The following is a 16,643-nucleotide window of genomic DNA, read 5'->3' as shown; positions in this document are numbered from 1 at the left end:
GAGTGTATTTAAAACGTGCAAGGCCTTTCTATCCTCTAACATCATGTCATTTTAATAAAGGCCTTATTTTTACACATGATCACTGTCAAAAATTCCACAATAAATCCACTTTGATTTAAAACTTTTGATTCAACAATAAAACACAAATACTTCCAACAGCACCATTACTTTTTATAGACGCTGTAAAAAATGACGGGTCAAATGTTGATTAAAGCAAAGATCAACTTAATAGGATCAGTTTGTGGTCAGCTCCATTTAACGCCTTTTCCAGAAACTACCAACAAACGTGTGAGCAGTTTTCAACGTCTTATTTATTGTTACATGTAAAGTACGTAAGAGTAGACATGAACACCAGACCAAATACAACCTGGCCGTTGTCATTGAATATGATGAAGCTACCTGGAATGAAGTAACTGTTTATATTTGGTAATGTCGAATATAAATGGAAAAAAAACAACAAAAAAACAGGGGAAAACTCAAAGCAAGTGGCCTTTGAGGCAAGAAGGCACAGCAGAAGCAAGATGAGTCTAGTTGGCCTGCTCCTCATCAACGTAACAGACACTAAATAAAAAAAAAAGCCCAACACAAGACCAGACATCCCCAAAAAACAGCATTTACATCGCATGATAATCCCAAAAAACAAACAAATGACGAGCACAGACACCTGGTCATTACTACAATCTGACCTTTTGGCTTCTGTATACAGATATGTTGGTGGTGCCAGTTATTAAGGCATGCTTGTACTTCATTAAGCGAGAGGAAATGTTGGGGTGTTTTTTTTGCTCCACCTGAACAGCTCTCCTCTCATTTCTTTTTGTCTTCTCAAGCATTTATTCATAAGTCTGGTATTCAGGAATGTGTGTCGCTTAGTCAAGGCTATAATTTACTTATCAGTAAAAATATGTAAACAACCTTGCAGTTGGAAATTTGCATAACTGCTTTAAAAAAAAAAAAAAAAAAGACGCATTCTCCTACATTAAGAGCTCTGCCTTCTGGAAGTTAACGAGAGCCCGCTCTTTAGCATTGTAACCTCACTTTGAATAAGAGGACAGCATATTATTCTTCAGAAAACACCTCTGTTGGTCAGAAGGGGCAGGAATACATGCGAACGTATGATTCAGAGAGAAAAAAAAAAACAAAACAAAAAACTTCATTCCTTCAGTTGGAGGAGCTCTTTCAAAATGCTAACGGCTTGTGTGGAGGAGCAAGTGTCACAATGATCCCGGCCAGTCGCTTAGGCTCGCTTCATCCCCCGACCCATCAAGCAGGCAAAGACTGTCATCACCATTTTGGGCTTGACCTCCACAAGGTCCTCTGGGAGAGCGTAGACACGGGCACCGATCTTTCTCGCCATGGAGATGGCGTATCTGGAAGGAAACAAAGACATTTATTGGTATAACATTCTTCACACGTGAAAGCGGAAGGCTGCTTCTGTCTCTTCGTCTTACTTGGCATTCTCCAGCTTGTCTTCTTCAGAGAGGCTGTCGGTTTTTATCAGCTCGTAGTTGATGCTGCCGGGCTGGATGGCGTCTATCAGTTCCAGTACTGCCAAACTGCTGCTGATCTCCTTGTCCTGATCACCACAACACAAACACATGAAGGCTCTTAACATAAGTACATGTAACACCACACTCTTAAAACACATAAAGGTATGAGCTTGTTCTGTCAGGCTTTCAGTTCCATCTCACAATCCTAACGAGTGGAAAAAAAATGGACGTAGAGGACACAGTAGCTGAGCTGGCTCAGTGACATTACACCCACCTATATGAGACCACGTCTGTGGAGATTAGCAATCAGCTAGGTCAAGGTAAGGTATACCCAGAAAACAAAGCTGAAACAAAGGCAGCTGGACTTGTTGGGTTCTTGAAGACATTCCACCACGCATTCAAGTAGCTTCTTCATTTCTACATGACTGGTGGGGAGGTCAGGTTTGACTAGGGTCTGTAAATAACCAGATACTCTGGAGGATAACTGGAGATAGATAGATAGTTTAACAGCCAGAAACTCCAGCTCCAGTGGGGATGAAACTTTTTTGGGGATAGATGTTGATGACAGATGACTGTTGTAAGTGGCTGATATACCTCTTTATTAACCATATCCAAGAAAACTCCAAAGTCAAATTGGCTTTATTTTAGTTATTTGTTTTAGATCTACAGCCACATCTTTTCATTGTTGATGAAAAGCTTGCGAAACAGTTGAAAGCCCACGAAAAACTAATAACAGATCTTACAACCCTGTTTGCAGAATAAAAACAGAATGGAACAATTTGCATAGTATTTTCAACTCTATATTTAACTAAAAATGTACCAAGGCAATATATCAAATGATTCAACTGATATTTTATTGCTTTTGGAAAAATATATGATCATTTTGAATTTGATGTCTCCAGCATGTTTTCAAAAATAAAGGACAGGAGCACATCAACACAGTGGAACGTCCACACATTAACTCAGGACAGGTTTGCTCTTTCATACATGTGGCAGACAACAGGAGTTTGTTCTCGTCAGGCACAATCGCAGTTAATGTAAATACTTCGGTTTGAGTGGGGTGTGACGCCTGTGTGGTGAAAGAGAGAAAGAAGGAAGGAGGAAGAATCTTTAACAAAGAGTCATTTTTTAAATATGGTGTTGAAATGATGCTGCGATATCATTGGAAAGAGTGGAAAGCAATACACCACTTAGCAGAAAAGGACACAACACAGCTACACTGTGCCACGTCGTCAACTTCATCAATACAGCAACTCTCCAGGTGGACGATTTCCATTATTCACACATGGACTTGATCAAACATTACACCGACTTTGCCAGCGGGTTCGCTAGCAGAATAAAGACTGATTTGCGCATTTGTGTTCTCACATAGAGCTCGTCTGGGCCATGTGCAGAAATGTCAGGACCATGTGTGTGAGGGGGAAGCATTTGGACATGAACCTTTGAGAATGAGAATTGTTGTTTACCTTAAAACTTGAAATCTTGGTGGATTTTCCAGCCTCTGCCAATGTTTTGTTCACCCACTTTACAATGATGTCATCATTTACTTTCTCCCCATCACCCAGTTCCTCCAGTACATTCAACGTGTATCTAAAAGAGAGGAGAGGCAGCAAGTGTACTGTGAACATGTTGAACATTGTCCAAACTTTGACACAAAGCAAATCAAATACGAGGAACTACTAAACATGTCAACTCATATCCTGAGGCAACTGAATTTATGGAAATGTGCTCTCTGTTTGCAGGAATACACGCAGGCACACACTAACAACTTCCTAGAACTAAATATACAGGACTATCGCAAAGAATCTGACACTGATGGTGATGGTATTGTTTCAAAAAGCTGTGCATAGATGCACTGACTGAAATACAAAGACTTAAATTCATGGCTGTATACCCAAGTATCCTAAGCTTATTCATGTATTTATTTATTCCAAAAAGCTTGTTAATCCCTTCACTTAATACTTTCATTTGACTTTTGACACATAAAATGTGCTCAGTCTTACATGTATTCATTTATTCAACAAATGCAAGTGAAGTAGTATTCAAACTTCCGAGATGTGATTGTTTTTTTTTTTTCTTTTTCCTGATCTGCTTCACCTCCTCATCAGCTGCCACACCAGTGCCAGAGTCAGAGTAGCATTGCCATCGTTCAGGTCCTGCCCGCCGATGCCAACCAGGGAGAACTTTGCAGATTTGCCCAGTTCCACAGCGTAGTTACAATTCTCCAGCTGGGGGCAATTTATAAAGGAGATGGCATAAGAAAACCAAAATGTTTCAAATGTTTAAATGTCTAGAGACAGTTATAAGGAATCTGGACTACCTTTTTCATGTTGGTCCCCAGTTTGGGGTATGGTGGCTTGTTGACCTTGTTGTTCCAGTCAACCGGCACTTTAATCTTCTCATAGAGCTGAAGGATGACCATGGCATCCTGTAGATCTCTGGAAGAACAACGAACATTGTGCTTAATCATCATCCACATTAAAGAACATATGGAAACAGAATGTGATATCGCATAAGTTATAAAAACTCTTCAGATGCCAGTGAAGTAAACTGTGTTCATACCCATACAGATGATTCACATGTGGGTTCACTCCCAGGGAGTTCATCCAGTTTCGGAATGTCCTCTCTTCTCTCGTCTCGCCTAGACAGCCAAGTGTAGTGGGATATAAAGGTGAATGTCTGGCCTGGTGTAACACCATTTGGATTGCATTACGGGGTGTGTTTAATCAGATACGGAGAAAATACCTCTGCACGCTACAACCAACAAATCAGCAAATCAGCTCCATAGTGCTCAGATGACATGTATGTTTACTTTGCTGTTATTCTTCTGTCCATCACCACATAAAGCCCACACAATCGATTTGATTGGCCAGGGGTATAATTAGGTCCCGATGGAGAGATGGCAGACCAGCATTTTGAGGAAGCAGGAAGTCGAGGTTACTTCTAGTCTAATGAACGTTGGCATGCAAAACTAGATACTTGTAAAACATGATATCTACACACGACGAACAACGAATACACTGTAGTCTATAAAGTTGGAACACCTCTCTGTTATCTCTTCTCACGAAATGATTGCGAAAATGTGATTTATTCTTGCTAAAACCTTTATTGCTCAATCTCTGCCAAACATAACTACATGTGTATAAATAGGAATAAAAAATTATTCCAACTTCATGGGCGACAGTGCATATCCCAAAAGAGCTAAGGCCACTAGTGGCTTGTTGAAGCATATATTCTGTATTCTATATTAAAATAAGGCTGCAGGCTTGTTACACCCATTTTACACCAACTTTGGGAAACTCATTTTGAACAATTTGGACAAAAATACAGAGGAAAGCAGGTTTTCCTTGATCTGAAGTATTAAATATTGGTTATTCGAGTGGCTGTGATCCTGTTACAGGATATCTGTTTAGAAAGATATCATAGAAGGCAACAATGAAGAAGTCAAGTGACAAATTGTTGGTATAACAGAACGTGCAGAGATCTGGTGATGATTCTGTCATCTCCTCAGTTGTGGGAGAAGTTAGAAAGAAGTAGTGAGAGGGTAAACAATGCCCACGGCTGATAACACATCCTTATCCTTGATTGTAATGGAAATGTCGGCGGGTTTGCTTGATAGCACCATGGTTTCAAGAACCTTGAATGAAACTGGTTCAGGAACTGAAAGAGCTTATTAGTTTTTCTCTATCCTGATCCACTGGATGGTTTGTCGCACAGAACCAAATCAGAAGCTGTCAAGATAACACTTGTCAGGTTACTGGATGAAGTATCTGTCTACCACAAGCTAAACAAAACAACCTGCAGTCCAAAAGCTAGCAAGCAGTCAGTGTAGCTAGCTAAGTAGTAAGCATGTTGGTAGACAATTCTTGTCATCATTGCCAAGGAAAACTTGAGCACAAAAGGCATTCTAAGGAGTCAATGCCATCACACCTAAAACATGCCCATAGCTGCCAGAAGTCCCTCATATGACTTAGGTTCTTACAAGAGGTGATAGGATCCTACTTGAACAATGGTTTTCATTTTGGTTATTTCACTTGTGAGACTTTTTTGTGGTAGACAAGACAGTTTCTTACATCTACTCATTTAGTCTGTATATGGTAAAAACTCCACACTCACCTTCCAACAGTCCCCAGTCAATGTCCTCATTCTCAGGTTTGGTCAGCGCTGGGTATTTGTTGAACAGATTGGCAACAAAGGCAAGATTGAGTTTGGGGTTTCCACTGACAACGTCAGCTGGGGTGACAAACTGTCGACAGCCGAGCCTGTCGGCCTGCTGCAGCATGGCTTCTGCCCTCTTCATGTCGTCTTTCTCCTGAACAACACACAAATCACACACACGCTCGGGTCAGAGGCCCTGTACAGCTGCTAGCATGTGCTGAAGATGCTCAGCTGTGAGCGTTGACTGCCAGAGTGCTTACACTGAAGCCTGCCATGTTGATGTCTATGCGGGGCTCATCTTCCTCTTTGCCTTTTGGAGAGATTTGATTGAGAAGGTGGAAATAAGCCCTTGAGTCCTGGAAAATAAATAAAAACAAACTAAATTCAATGCACTTTGAGCAGTAATTTAAATATAATTAGCCACCAAAACCATATGCTAATACTGAATTTTAAAAGCCTATTTCCTAATCTAAAATGAGCATTGGTTGATTTAAACAATGTCCTGACAGGGCCTAGCAGTGTAAAGAAAATAGCCAACAAACAAACAGTGCACGTTTAACACAGTGAGTGCTACTATTTATCTAAATTTCCTGTTAAAAGAAACGTTTCCAAGGATACACATTTGACAGTGTCCCAGTGTCAGTGAGAGACACTACCCACTCATGTCTATATTTGGAGCACTTGAGGCAGACATTTTTGTGAGTTTGTGCAAACACAAACATGCAGGTTTGCTGACAGACAGGTTTGCTGTATAGGTGGATCTGGTTACAAAAGAGGTCCATGGAAATAAACACATGAAAATGGGTTTCACTCTTTATCCTGGGAGTAATATTATAGCTTTAACATTTGGATTGTTCCTCTGTCTGCATGTCTAAATACACCAAGTGAATTCAATGCCAGTAAGTGGGCCCACTTTGATGTCAGAGCTGAAGTTATTGATCTTCTGCCAGCCAGCATTTTCCAGGTGAAAGTTTGCCCAGCGCAACAGCAGTTCTTCTGGAGACAGCTTCATCAGGTCCTCCAGGGTTTCCCCATCTCTCAGCAATGCCGCCAGCGCTGTTGAGGGGTGTTAATGATCAGTTAAGCTATTTTGATAACAAAGCAGGGAGCCCTAGTAATTGGACTCAAATACATGTTATGTAACACATCATCCCGAGGGTGACCTGTACCTTCATTTCTGCTGAGCTCGATGTCGGCAAACAGGCCGATCTTGATGATCTGCCACAAGAGGCCCAGCACCAGATGGGGCTTCCCTTCTCTCAGGTCTAACGCACCAATATTCACCACATGGCAACCAATTGCAGAAGCAGAGTTCAGGGCCAGGTTCAGATTCTCCTGTAAGATACAAATCATCAGCTGTTGGGACAGGCGCATTAACGTGTGAGAATCTAAAAACAGTAAAGTAACTACGACTGACCTGTACTGTAAATGGTGTCAGCTTCTTCTTATTTATGGTCCTCTCATCGATGGTGTCTGGCACTGACAGGTTGATCATTTTGCTGCGCAAGAGTACAAAACGTTTATGAGACGTCTGCTGCAGTATCCACGTGGTAAAATAGTAATACAGCAAGAGATGGCAACCCAGTTTGTTTGGAAAAGATTTGTGAGTTCTCTGGCAAGATGATGTCATAAATGTTGTTCACTATACCACCATTCAATTTCTCTATTACTGTACAACCTTCCTGTCACATCCTGTCAAATAAAAGTAGAAGAATTTATGTTTTCCAGTGTTTCACTTCTATTGTTGTGGTAAACACATCATAAAGTGGATCTATTCCCGTTTAACAATTACAGACATAATGACCGCACTACAACAAATCATGTCTCATTAAGTTGCAGCCTAATTGTCATCTGTCAGCCCATATTGCTATGTACTGCTCTTTAATATCCTCTGACTTGGCTGTTTGAGATATACAAGGTTCTTCATAAACCTAAGCTGTAAAGCTGTTTCCACTTACTAAATTATGCTCACGTCTGATCAGTTTAATTCATAATTTGGCATCTTTAGAGCTCCATATGTGGAACAATGGGTAATCATTTCTGAATAGCTTTTATTGGATGTAATATTATTGTAGTGACTCCAGTGTTTATTTTGCCCCAATATAGGCACATATTCGTACTATTTTCCAGCCAGAATGTGACCAGAAAAAGAAGTACAGTCTACAGTATGAACTTATAAGCGTAGCTAGGTGAGGGAGGGGAACGGGAGCTCTCACCAGAGGACTATACCGTCTGCGACACACTTGAAGAGAGAGTCTGTGTTGGGATCCATGGGCAGGACATGTTGGCAGTCAGGGTCTTTTTCCAGAGCGGTGTTGATCCAGTTCACAAATGCATATCGCTCTTCCTCTGTAAACATGAGCATATACAGGAATCAGCAAAACATCTACAATACAAAGTGACAGTATCGCTCACAGTGACCTCTATCAGTATTTTTAGTGTTAAATGAAGCGTCTGTGACTGAAGTGCGGAGGGTACAAAGTCAACGGATTGTGACAAAGTGGAAGCAGCAAGTGAAGAGAAGAAATCTCTCGTCTCTTTGACGAACCTGAGAATGAGTGTTGTGTGCCTTCACTCGACAGCTCAGACGTTCCTCCGATAGCCAGGATGCCTTCTTTTCTGTTGATGGCCTTACGGAAAGTCTTTGCTATTTCACTGCCCTTCAGCTCTTTGACGATCTGAAACAACAAAAACAGACCAATTCAATCACAGGTTCACATTTATGGAATACTTGATATGTATTCATAGGCATTTTGATTTGTGGATAAGTTGTTAAAATTAGCCAAGTCACTGCAAACTAATTACAACTTAGTGATATTTTTAATCACAGAATGATAGAGATGTGTTCCTCTGTTCTTAGCAAATGTATAGTGTCAACTACAAGATAATTATGACCAAAGTGACTGCTTTATATACCTGTCCGCTCTGAAGTAATTCAATATGACAGCACTGCAACAACTTTACAATATTCTGTTTTTGGTCATATTGTGTCGTCATTATATGCATAATAGAAGTAGTCTCTATGACAGAACAGTTGCACTGGATAACATTTGATTATGTGGTCATTTCGAATGAGAGCATAGATCAGCAGATCTGCTAAGGAATCACAATCAGGTGTTGCATGTTGTTGTGCTCTTCTTTGATTCTGGTGACTCATTATGTAATTCACTGACATCATTCTTTTGCTAAGAAATGTGACATAGAATCAAAAATAATCAAAAGCTTGATCGATGATTAAAACTATCTCTGGTTACGGTCATACTCAATCATCTTCTTTCCTTTCAAAGTTGTTTTCTTGCTGTCTTATCGAGCCACCATGGCAGTCAAGGTCGCTCGGCAGACATAGCAGAACTGCTGGAATGTCTCCTCACTGGCATGAAAACATAAAGCCAACCTTCCGGCTAAAGGGCTGAGAAGAAATGGTGAATGTCTACGCTGCTATCTGAGGTTTTAAACAATATGAACAGGCTGGACGAGCAGTGATTAGAAATAGGTAACATCCACAAAGGCATCGGGTTCATGGCCACAGCAGCTCTTGTGTTATGCATTTAAGTGCACTGCAGTGCATTCACTACACATCTATGTGCTACAATGTGTGTGAGAGCCAGTATGTCATTAAGGTTATCAACAGCAACTGTTATCATGCTCCACACTAACACCACCCCTGGGCTTTTCCCAACATCTGAACATTAAAATAATGATCTCTAATGAATGGGAACTGCTAATGGGACCATAAAGAGCTTTGTGGTGACAGTTCCTACTCTATCTATCTTATCAGTAATGCACCACATGTGAGCCACTTCACACAAAGCTGATCTGACAATGTGTATTCTACAGTAATACGCCTGATACTTCCTGCTGCTGAATGTCTCTCACTGCTTCATCAGTGACCTCAGCCCCACATGTTGCAGAGACCACAATGAGCTATTCAGCCTGGCACCGGGAAGCAGGTTTAAAAAGCACAGCACTCTTTACCACAAGCATACACAATGTGACTGGGTGTTATGCAGAGTAGGTAAAAGGGGTAACCACAACAACGCCTTCATGACCTTGGGCGGATTTCTATTCAGGTCTGCAATTTCAGCAAAAAATAAATAAATAAATAGATGTTTTGCTTCAAATGTACATGTAAGGTCTGGAAGGACCATGGCCAGGTGCATATAACCTAGGCTGGATGAAGGGATCTGACTAGCGCTAATGGTGTGGGGCACACTGGAAAAACAAGGGCAACAGATGCTCATTGTTGGCTAAACACTAAAGAAACTCAAGTTTCGATTTGGTTTGTCACCTCCATACATAATGTCTTTTACATATTCAGCCAAAGTCAGTCAGAAGAGAGGGACAACAAAACTTTAAAAGACATTTCAGAAAGATACGATAGATTCATATAAAGGAAGACCCTTTATAACAGATTTCATATCCTTAATTTCATTGTACTTGTACAATGACAATAAAGACATTCTATTCTATCCATCAGGAAGATAACAGAGAATCCATTGTGCAGTGATGCCTTTACAAAAAGCTTTTATATTACTGCTAGCATCGGGATTCATTTCACAGATTTGTCTGAAGTGTTCGTATCATTTTATTTAATATCCTGTTCAGTTTGAATATATGTTTTACTTTAAATGTCGGACTTAATTGAAATGTCCTGCTTTAATTTAGAGATTTGTGCCACATAAAACTACAGTATAAATAATGTAATGTACTACACCTACTAAATAATAAAGATGAACTCTGCAAAGGGATCATGAAACTATATTGTACAAGATACTGTAAGACTATGAATGTGCAAGCAACAGGACAAAGAAAAGAGCAGTTTTCTTGTCAACCCTCCTGATCTTGAGATTTTTACTCATGAGGCATGCGTGCATCAGAAGCAACCCCGTGACGGACTGCTCCTTCATGACTTCTGAAAAGAAATACTGGAACTCACTCCACTTTGCTGACCTCACTTCCACATTCCTGGAGTGTGTGCGTGTCAGTGTGTGCGTGTGTGGCTTTTGGAGGCCTTTCTTGTGCATGTAGCTGCTAAAAGTTGCTTTGCATAGAGGTTCCACTCGGACAGGAGAGGGCAGAGCAGAAAACAAAAGACTAATTCATGGAGAGAAAACCCCGGAGCAGAAGGTGAGAGCTTGTTGGGCTCGAAACTCGGGGGCCGTGCCCAACTTACCGACAAAAACTCCTCAAAGCTGATCTTGTTGTCCTGGTTGCGGTCGAGTTTGTGGAGGATCTCTCTAATCATGTATCCGGGTTGGGCATGGCCGGCCTCTTTAAGGAGCTCACTGAGCTCATAATCACAGATATATCCATCATTGTCGAGATCTACAGAAACAAAGCAAGAACCATTAGGACATTATGGTATTACCAGTGCTATAAATGTTCTTGCTTTTATTATTTATTAATCATTAATCATTCAGTCAATAAAAAAATCCGAAATACCAGGAAACCTCTTAACACAGAGCAAAGTTCAAATGTTTTGTTTACATCATTATTAAATAATTTGATTTATTTATGAATTATGCAATGTGGCTTTTACCAATTCTCCCAAAGGTCTCTCTCATCTCCTCCTCGTCTTCTTTTGTGATCTTTCCAGACATTTTTCTGTGATTGACCTCAGGTGGTCACTCAGAGAAAGGTGTGACTGCGGAGAGAGAAGGGTCATCAGCAAGGTCTCCACGTAATGTGAAGGACAAACAAATTCAATAACATCATAGCCGCTCCTGCAACTAATCCAGACTGCTGCCGAAAAAACAAGGATCTGCACCCCCCACTCAGTAGTCAGAGTCAGTAGTCTCAGAACAGGGAGCAGACTCATGTTTTCGGGCCTCTTTGCCAGCGGAGAAGTGATATTTCCTCTCCCCATCTTCTGTGGGGTCTAGAAAACTCTTGAAATAGCCACTCATTCGCTCGTCTCCTCACTGATCCCCACCCCAGCTAATCACATCTACCATTCTTTCGAGCTCTTTTCCTTTCCCAAGTAAGTCTCGCTCCCCTAATCAAAGTAATTTCCTGTTAGTTCCATTATACATATAACAAGCCCGTACTGTAATAAAACTGCCAGAAGGGATAATACTTGAACAGCCTTTGGATCATTTCACCATGTCTAATAAACTGACTTAGTGCACAGCATCTTCTAAAATTAACCATGTTTACCATGGGCTTTTTTCTTATCTGATCCACACAACAAATTAAATACTTACTATACTGGCAGCTGGAATGAAAAGCAAACATGTCTTCATCCAGTTTTAACAACATCTGGAGTATATGTGAGCCCCATGTGAGTTCTGGTGAACTAAAATGTCCTCGCCCAAGAAGGAGATACGCTTAAATGTGTAAAGATTCAAGCCACAAAACCAGACTATCAGTCAATGAGTTGTTTTGCTTTAGAAAAGCCACTGTGTTCTCAACCTCCTCTGAGGCAAAGCAGCCATCTGAAAATAAGGAATTTCTCCCAGTGCCTCCTTCCCGTTCGGTAGTGGCGGAGGAATGCACAAGGCCTGGGCAGAAAGAGCTTCGCTTACATAGAGGTGATCAGGGCGTGCTGCCTCACTCTCCAAAGTTAAACTGGTATGATGACATTCCTCTCCAAGTGTTCAGAAAACAACATGGGGTTTATGCTGTGGTTAACTGGGAACTAAAGATTTTTCCAGACAGAAAAGTGTTCCCTTTTCCTGAGTCAGTGAACAGACTGTTGCTGCACATTAGTCAGAAATTCTGAGCAAGGCTATGTCTGGCTTTCACAATACAACACGTGGAAAACCACATATGGGAATATGTGAGCGTCTAGTTAGTCAAATGGATTTGGTATAATTATTGAAGGAAATTCAATTATGTGTTCTCTTTGTGGCCACAGCAGCATCACAGACAATCAAGCAGACAAATAAAAGTATAGTAACAGCGCATCCTCTTTAATGAATGAAACTATTAATAGTATTCATGTGGATGATTCAACAGAAGCCATGTGGTCTCCGAGTTGTGACTCAGTTCCTCTTCCTACAAATCAAACAAAGTACTAAATTAAAACAAACATTGTCCCACAAAATCAAGTGTTTCAGAAAACGTGGCTGTCGGATGAGATAATTTTAAACGCCACGCCATGAACAAGAGAGAACACAGCGTTTTTCTTATACGAAATAACACTAAATCAGGGCGAAGACAAACTCCTGACTAAACGATTAGGAAAACGACGGTGCCAGCACTGCTATATTTAACTTTTCTCCAGAAGAATGTGAAATGTGGCCGCTGAAGTCAGCTCGGCTACAATAAGGCCCGACAAACATTACCTCATCTGCCGGCCCCTGTCACACCCTCAACAGAGTCAGAGTGGAAACAGAAGAGGGGTTAAGTACACGGAGCAGGGGCACAGATGGCAGCGACAAATGCGAGACATATCACTGGCGGCGCAGAAGAATAGGGGGTTTGTAGTCACCGCCACAAACCAACGGCAATAAATCCTGTGCTGCACGAGAAAATGAGTTCGGATTGTCAGGCTCCAAAGACAGTTGCCGTCTTTGACAGCTGGACTGTATGTGCCGAAAGAAAATTCCTGCAGTCTTCAACTGACTGCAACGTCTAACTCCTAAATGGAGTGTTTGCCTAAAAGCAATTTCAATACCCCTGATCAAGTTTGAGCGCATTACTGAAAGGTCAGCGCTTGGCTGCTTTACAACAGCTGGATCAATGAGAATGACACTGCCACGCTTCAGACTAACAAATACAAAGACATAACAAAATATGAGGATTAAATATTTCAAAACACAAGATTTTGTCTGCTGAATTGAAATTAATGGATTAAACAAACCATGACCCAAAAAAGTAACAAACACACTCATCTGTATTAGTTCTCTGTCATCTGGGACAAAACAAGAGTAACTGGACTTACTGTGCAGTCTTTAAAACTTTTCACCACTCATTCAAGAAGCTCTCCCCGTTCCCTGGGTCCTTCTACAACTGAATATGCACAGACTTCTCTCTCCAAGCAGCAACTTTAATTGTCGAGCCAAAAACAGCACACTGACGCTGTTTACAATCGCCTTTGATGGATCTTTCAGTCAATTTTCGAGCCGAGAGGGCTGCTCCCAGATGGCCGAATTAAATGTGCAGAGCCGACACACCCCGCCCCGCCAGTGTTTCACCCACAGTTACGTGGGAAATGCGAGGCACACACAAATAGAATGGGCACCCTTCCCAAGTGTGGTTGAACTCATATGCGCACACACCCAACGCAGTCTGCGAGAACATGGACTTTTTTTTTATTTTTTATTCACGATCACAATCGCCTGCAGATGTGAAGCAAGCATAACCAACTCCTGAGCAGTCTTTAACACCAGCTCTCCTTTATTTCCTTTTCAGGCTGTGTGGATAAGGTAAGCATAACCAAACAGACAGGTAAGGAGAAGGTGTTGACAACAAACACTGTATGAGGACACTGTGTACAGCTGCAAGGACAGAACCCTGGGCTGCCTGTGTATTATTAATCCTACAAAGCTGGTGAATCATCAAGGAAATATTCAAATGAAATGGCCCCTCGACAGGTCCCATAATCTTTACAACATGCTGTATATAATACACTAGTTTTCAGTAAATGAAAGCATGTAGTTGTAGTAAATGATTGTCGGTGGCCCGTGATAGTAGAGACGTTAACACGAGACGACTTACACACAATAGCTTAAGAATGTCAATGGACAGGTTGCAGTGGTGATGTTAAATCAGTTGGGTCAGCCCGTTTCTGCCACAGGTAGACAGCCACACCTATAAGCGTTAGCCGTTGCATAACAAAAACAGCATCAATCCTTATCCTTTAAATACTACTTGGTGTAGTATTTTCCACCCAGTCCTTATGCAAGCATTTTGAAGAAGTTCCTGACCTCTCAAACAAATGGCTTCTAGGTAGCTTAAAAACAAATTTAACGCTTCAAAAGAAACAGGCCTTAAAAAAAAAGTACAAAAGCTGTTAGTAAAAGATAAAAGAAACTTGATCACTTTCACCAAGTTGCATAAAAGGAGAAGGCGCCTGTTTAAAATCCTGACAGTGCAGAAAGTGGAGCAACCTGTTCATTCCCCACAGGTGTGAGCAAAGGAGGAAGCAAAACGTGTCTACACCTCCACCTCCTCATTCTTGACTGTCTGGTTTGTCCTTACAAAGATAACATCAAGCACATAATGTCTGTATTTAAAACACCTCCAGTGGGAGAGTGAGGGACGCTAATGTTTGACTTCAGCTATTGTAAAGCGTAATTCACATACCACAGATGTTCATGGGCAATTTGACCACACCAACCAGGGTTAATGACAGGCACAGTTAAAATGAATAACAGCCTTTTTCCTACCCACATAGGAAGCGCAAACATCACCTTCTCTGCTACTGATGAACAAAGTTAGTCTCACGAGTCCCACAGTAGAAATCTTATTTTTGACTTAAACACCTCTACCATCCGGCAAAGACCCCTGCTGCATGCAGAGTTGTTGAAAACCTACACTACACTGCAGTCACAACACACCTCTTGTTCCAGGGAAAGGATATTTATCAAGTTAAAATGTAGGTCTTTCTGATATGATCAGCCTTGTTGTTCCAGCAGTGATCCACAATCGAAATCCCAGATGTAAGAAAGTATTCTGCAGGCCCAGATGGGCTCCAGGAAAAATCTGGTGAATCACTCAGCACAGTAAACAAGCTTACATGGAGCACAAAAAAACAATGTTTGCATGACCGAGCTGTCTTATTTTGCTATTGAAACAGTGCCAGCATGCACACAAAAAGACCATGTGTTTTTTGGAAGACAAAAAAACAAAACAAAAAAAAACTTTACAGTGATTGAAACTGGGAACGCCTCACACAAATAGATGTGACACAGAGTGGGAAGGGCATATCTGTTCAACGGAAAGTAACACATTTACTAGCATCATATAGACAATGTCAAAGAGAAAAAAGGGTGATCTTTAATCAGAAGAGCAAACACTGCGGTTACACACACACCTTGCATTCCAAAAGATCTATTGCACTGGGCTTGTGTACAGACTGTGTGTGTGTGTGTGTGTGTGTGTGTGTGTGTGTGTGTGTGTGTGCGCGCGCGTGTGTGTCATTTATAAGCAGTACCGGGAAGATTTTTACCAAAAAAAAAAAAAAAAAAAAAAAAACCCTCACACAATACTACTGGCTCCACCTATACAGTTTCCTCCGATGAACGGCGGTGTACTAAATGAACGAACCTGGTTCTGTCTTGCGGCATTTACAGACATATTTCTGAAATCTCAAAGAATACGAGTGTATTATTTTCTAAGCACATACTTACATAATGAAATAAACATATATTCTGGGTTCCTAGTTGTTAGCTTACTTGCGCCTGTTAGTAGTTGTTATGTTATCTAAAAGTTGACAAATTAAAGCAGTCAGAGAGTGTTTTTTTTTTTAGCGTTTTATCACTTATGCAGCACCGTGAGGATGAATAGGCTACAGTGAAGGAGTAGCTAAAGCTAGCCGGCTAGCGACAGACATGCAAGTTTTATGGGCAGGAAACTATCCCTGTTTACTCCTGTAAATCCGCCCCACTAAACACAGGATAGCAGAGAGGAAAAATTATCACAAGGGTGTTATTGTAATAAGCGCAACGGAGACAAACCCTTTCAGTTAAGTAGTTGTTGGCGTAGAAGTTACCAGGAAATTGGTACTCACACTGTCGGTGCGCCTGAAATTCCAGACAGCGTCCAGTTAGGAATCCTGCCTCCTCCACGTCGAGACAAAAGTAGACGGCAACTATCGGCCGCCCACCGAGTGATGTCACAATCAGGCGTCGGGGGCGTGGCGTAAAAATTATGCCGAATATTTAAATAAAATATGTAAATCGAAGCCAAAATTTTATCTTCCATTTTTACATTAAATGAAACTCTGGTACATTTATTTTTGAAATAACCCAAACGTTTTTTAACTGAATTTAACTGAATTCCTTTTTTACTGATCTATCTATCTATCTATATTTCAAAATTCTAAAAATATAT

At 41.0% G+C, this 16,643-nt stretch overlaps 1 protein-coding gene across 3 annotated transcripts; it reads right to left on the bottom strand.

Annotated features, from left to right (window-relative positions):
• Positions 1-293: 293 nt before the first annotated feature.
• On the bottom strand, positions 294-16,383 carry LOC311502856 (plastin-3-like). Of its 3 annotated transcripts, none has more exons than XM_084565267.1 (16): positions 16,321-16,383; positions 11,185-11,289; positions 10,819-10,970; positions 8,194-8,323; positions 7,862-7,994; positions 7,063-7,144; positions 6,815-6,980; positions 6,559-6,701; positions 5,906-6,001; positions 5,604-5,799; positions 4,050-4,128; positions 3,808-3,925; positions 3,585-3,715; positions 2,954-3,077; positions 1,449-1,573; positions 294-1,367 (listed from the first exon to the last, which is right to left on the bottom strand). In XM_084565267.1, the coding sequence occupies exons 2-16, from the start codon at positions 11,243-11,245 to the stop codon at positions 1,235-1,237; spliced, it is 1,869 nt and encodes a 622-aa protein (XP_084421393.1). In that variant the 5' UTR covers positions 11,246-11,289; positions 16,321-16,383; the 3' UTR covers positions 294-1,234. The 3 variants fall into 3 exon arrangements, with proteins under 3 accessions (XP_084421393.1, XP_084421394.1, XP_084421392.1); XM_084565268.1 differs by lacking the exon at positions 16,321-16,383 and adding an exon at positions 14,307-14,848; XM_084565266.1 differs by lacking the exon at positions 16,321-16,383 and adding an exon at positions 13,531-13,690.
• Between the last annotated feature and the right edge of the window lie 260 nt (positions 16,384-16,643).

This window comes from Chelon labrosus, assembly GCF_963514085.1.
Source record: "Chelon labrosus genome assembly, chromosome: 17".
Taxonomy (NCBI): domain Eukaryota; kingdom Metazoa; phylum Chordata; class Actinopteri; order Mugiliformes; family Mugilidae; genus Chelon; species Chelon labrosus.
Note: the sequence above shows the minus strand (reverse complement) of the source record. Positions and strands in the feature narration are given on the sequence as shown.

Excerpts from the sequence above, each read along its gene's own strand:
- LOC311502856 (XM_084565267.1), bottom strand. The coding sequence starts at position 11,245 with ATGTCTGGAAAGATCACAAAAGAAGACGAGGAGGAGATGAGAGAGACC. Across the intron at positions 7,995-8,193 it reads CACACAACACTCATTCTCAG|AGGAAGAGCGATATGCATTT; the intron begins GTTCGTCAAAGA and ends TCATGTTTACAG. Across the intron at positions 4,129-5,603 it reads TGACTGGGGACTGTTGGAAG|GCGAGACGAGAGAAGAGAGG; the intron begins GTGAGTGTGGAG and ends TTGGCTGTCTAG.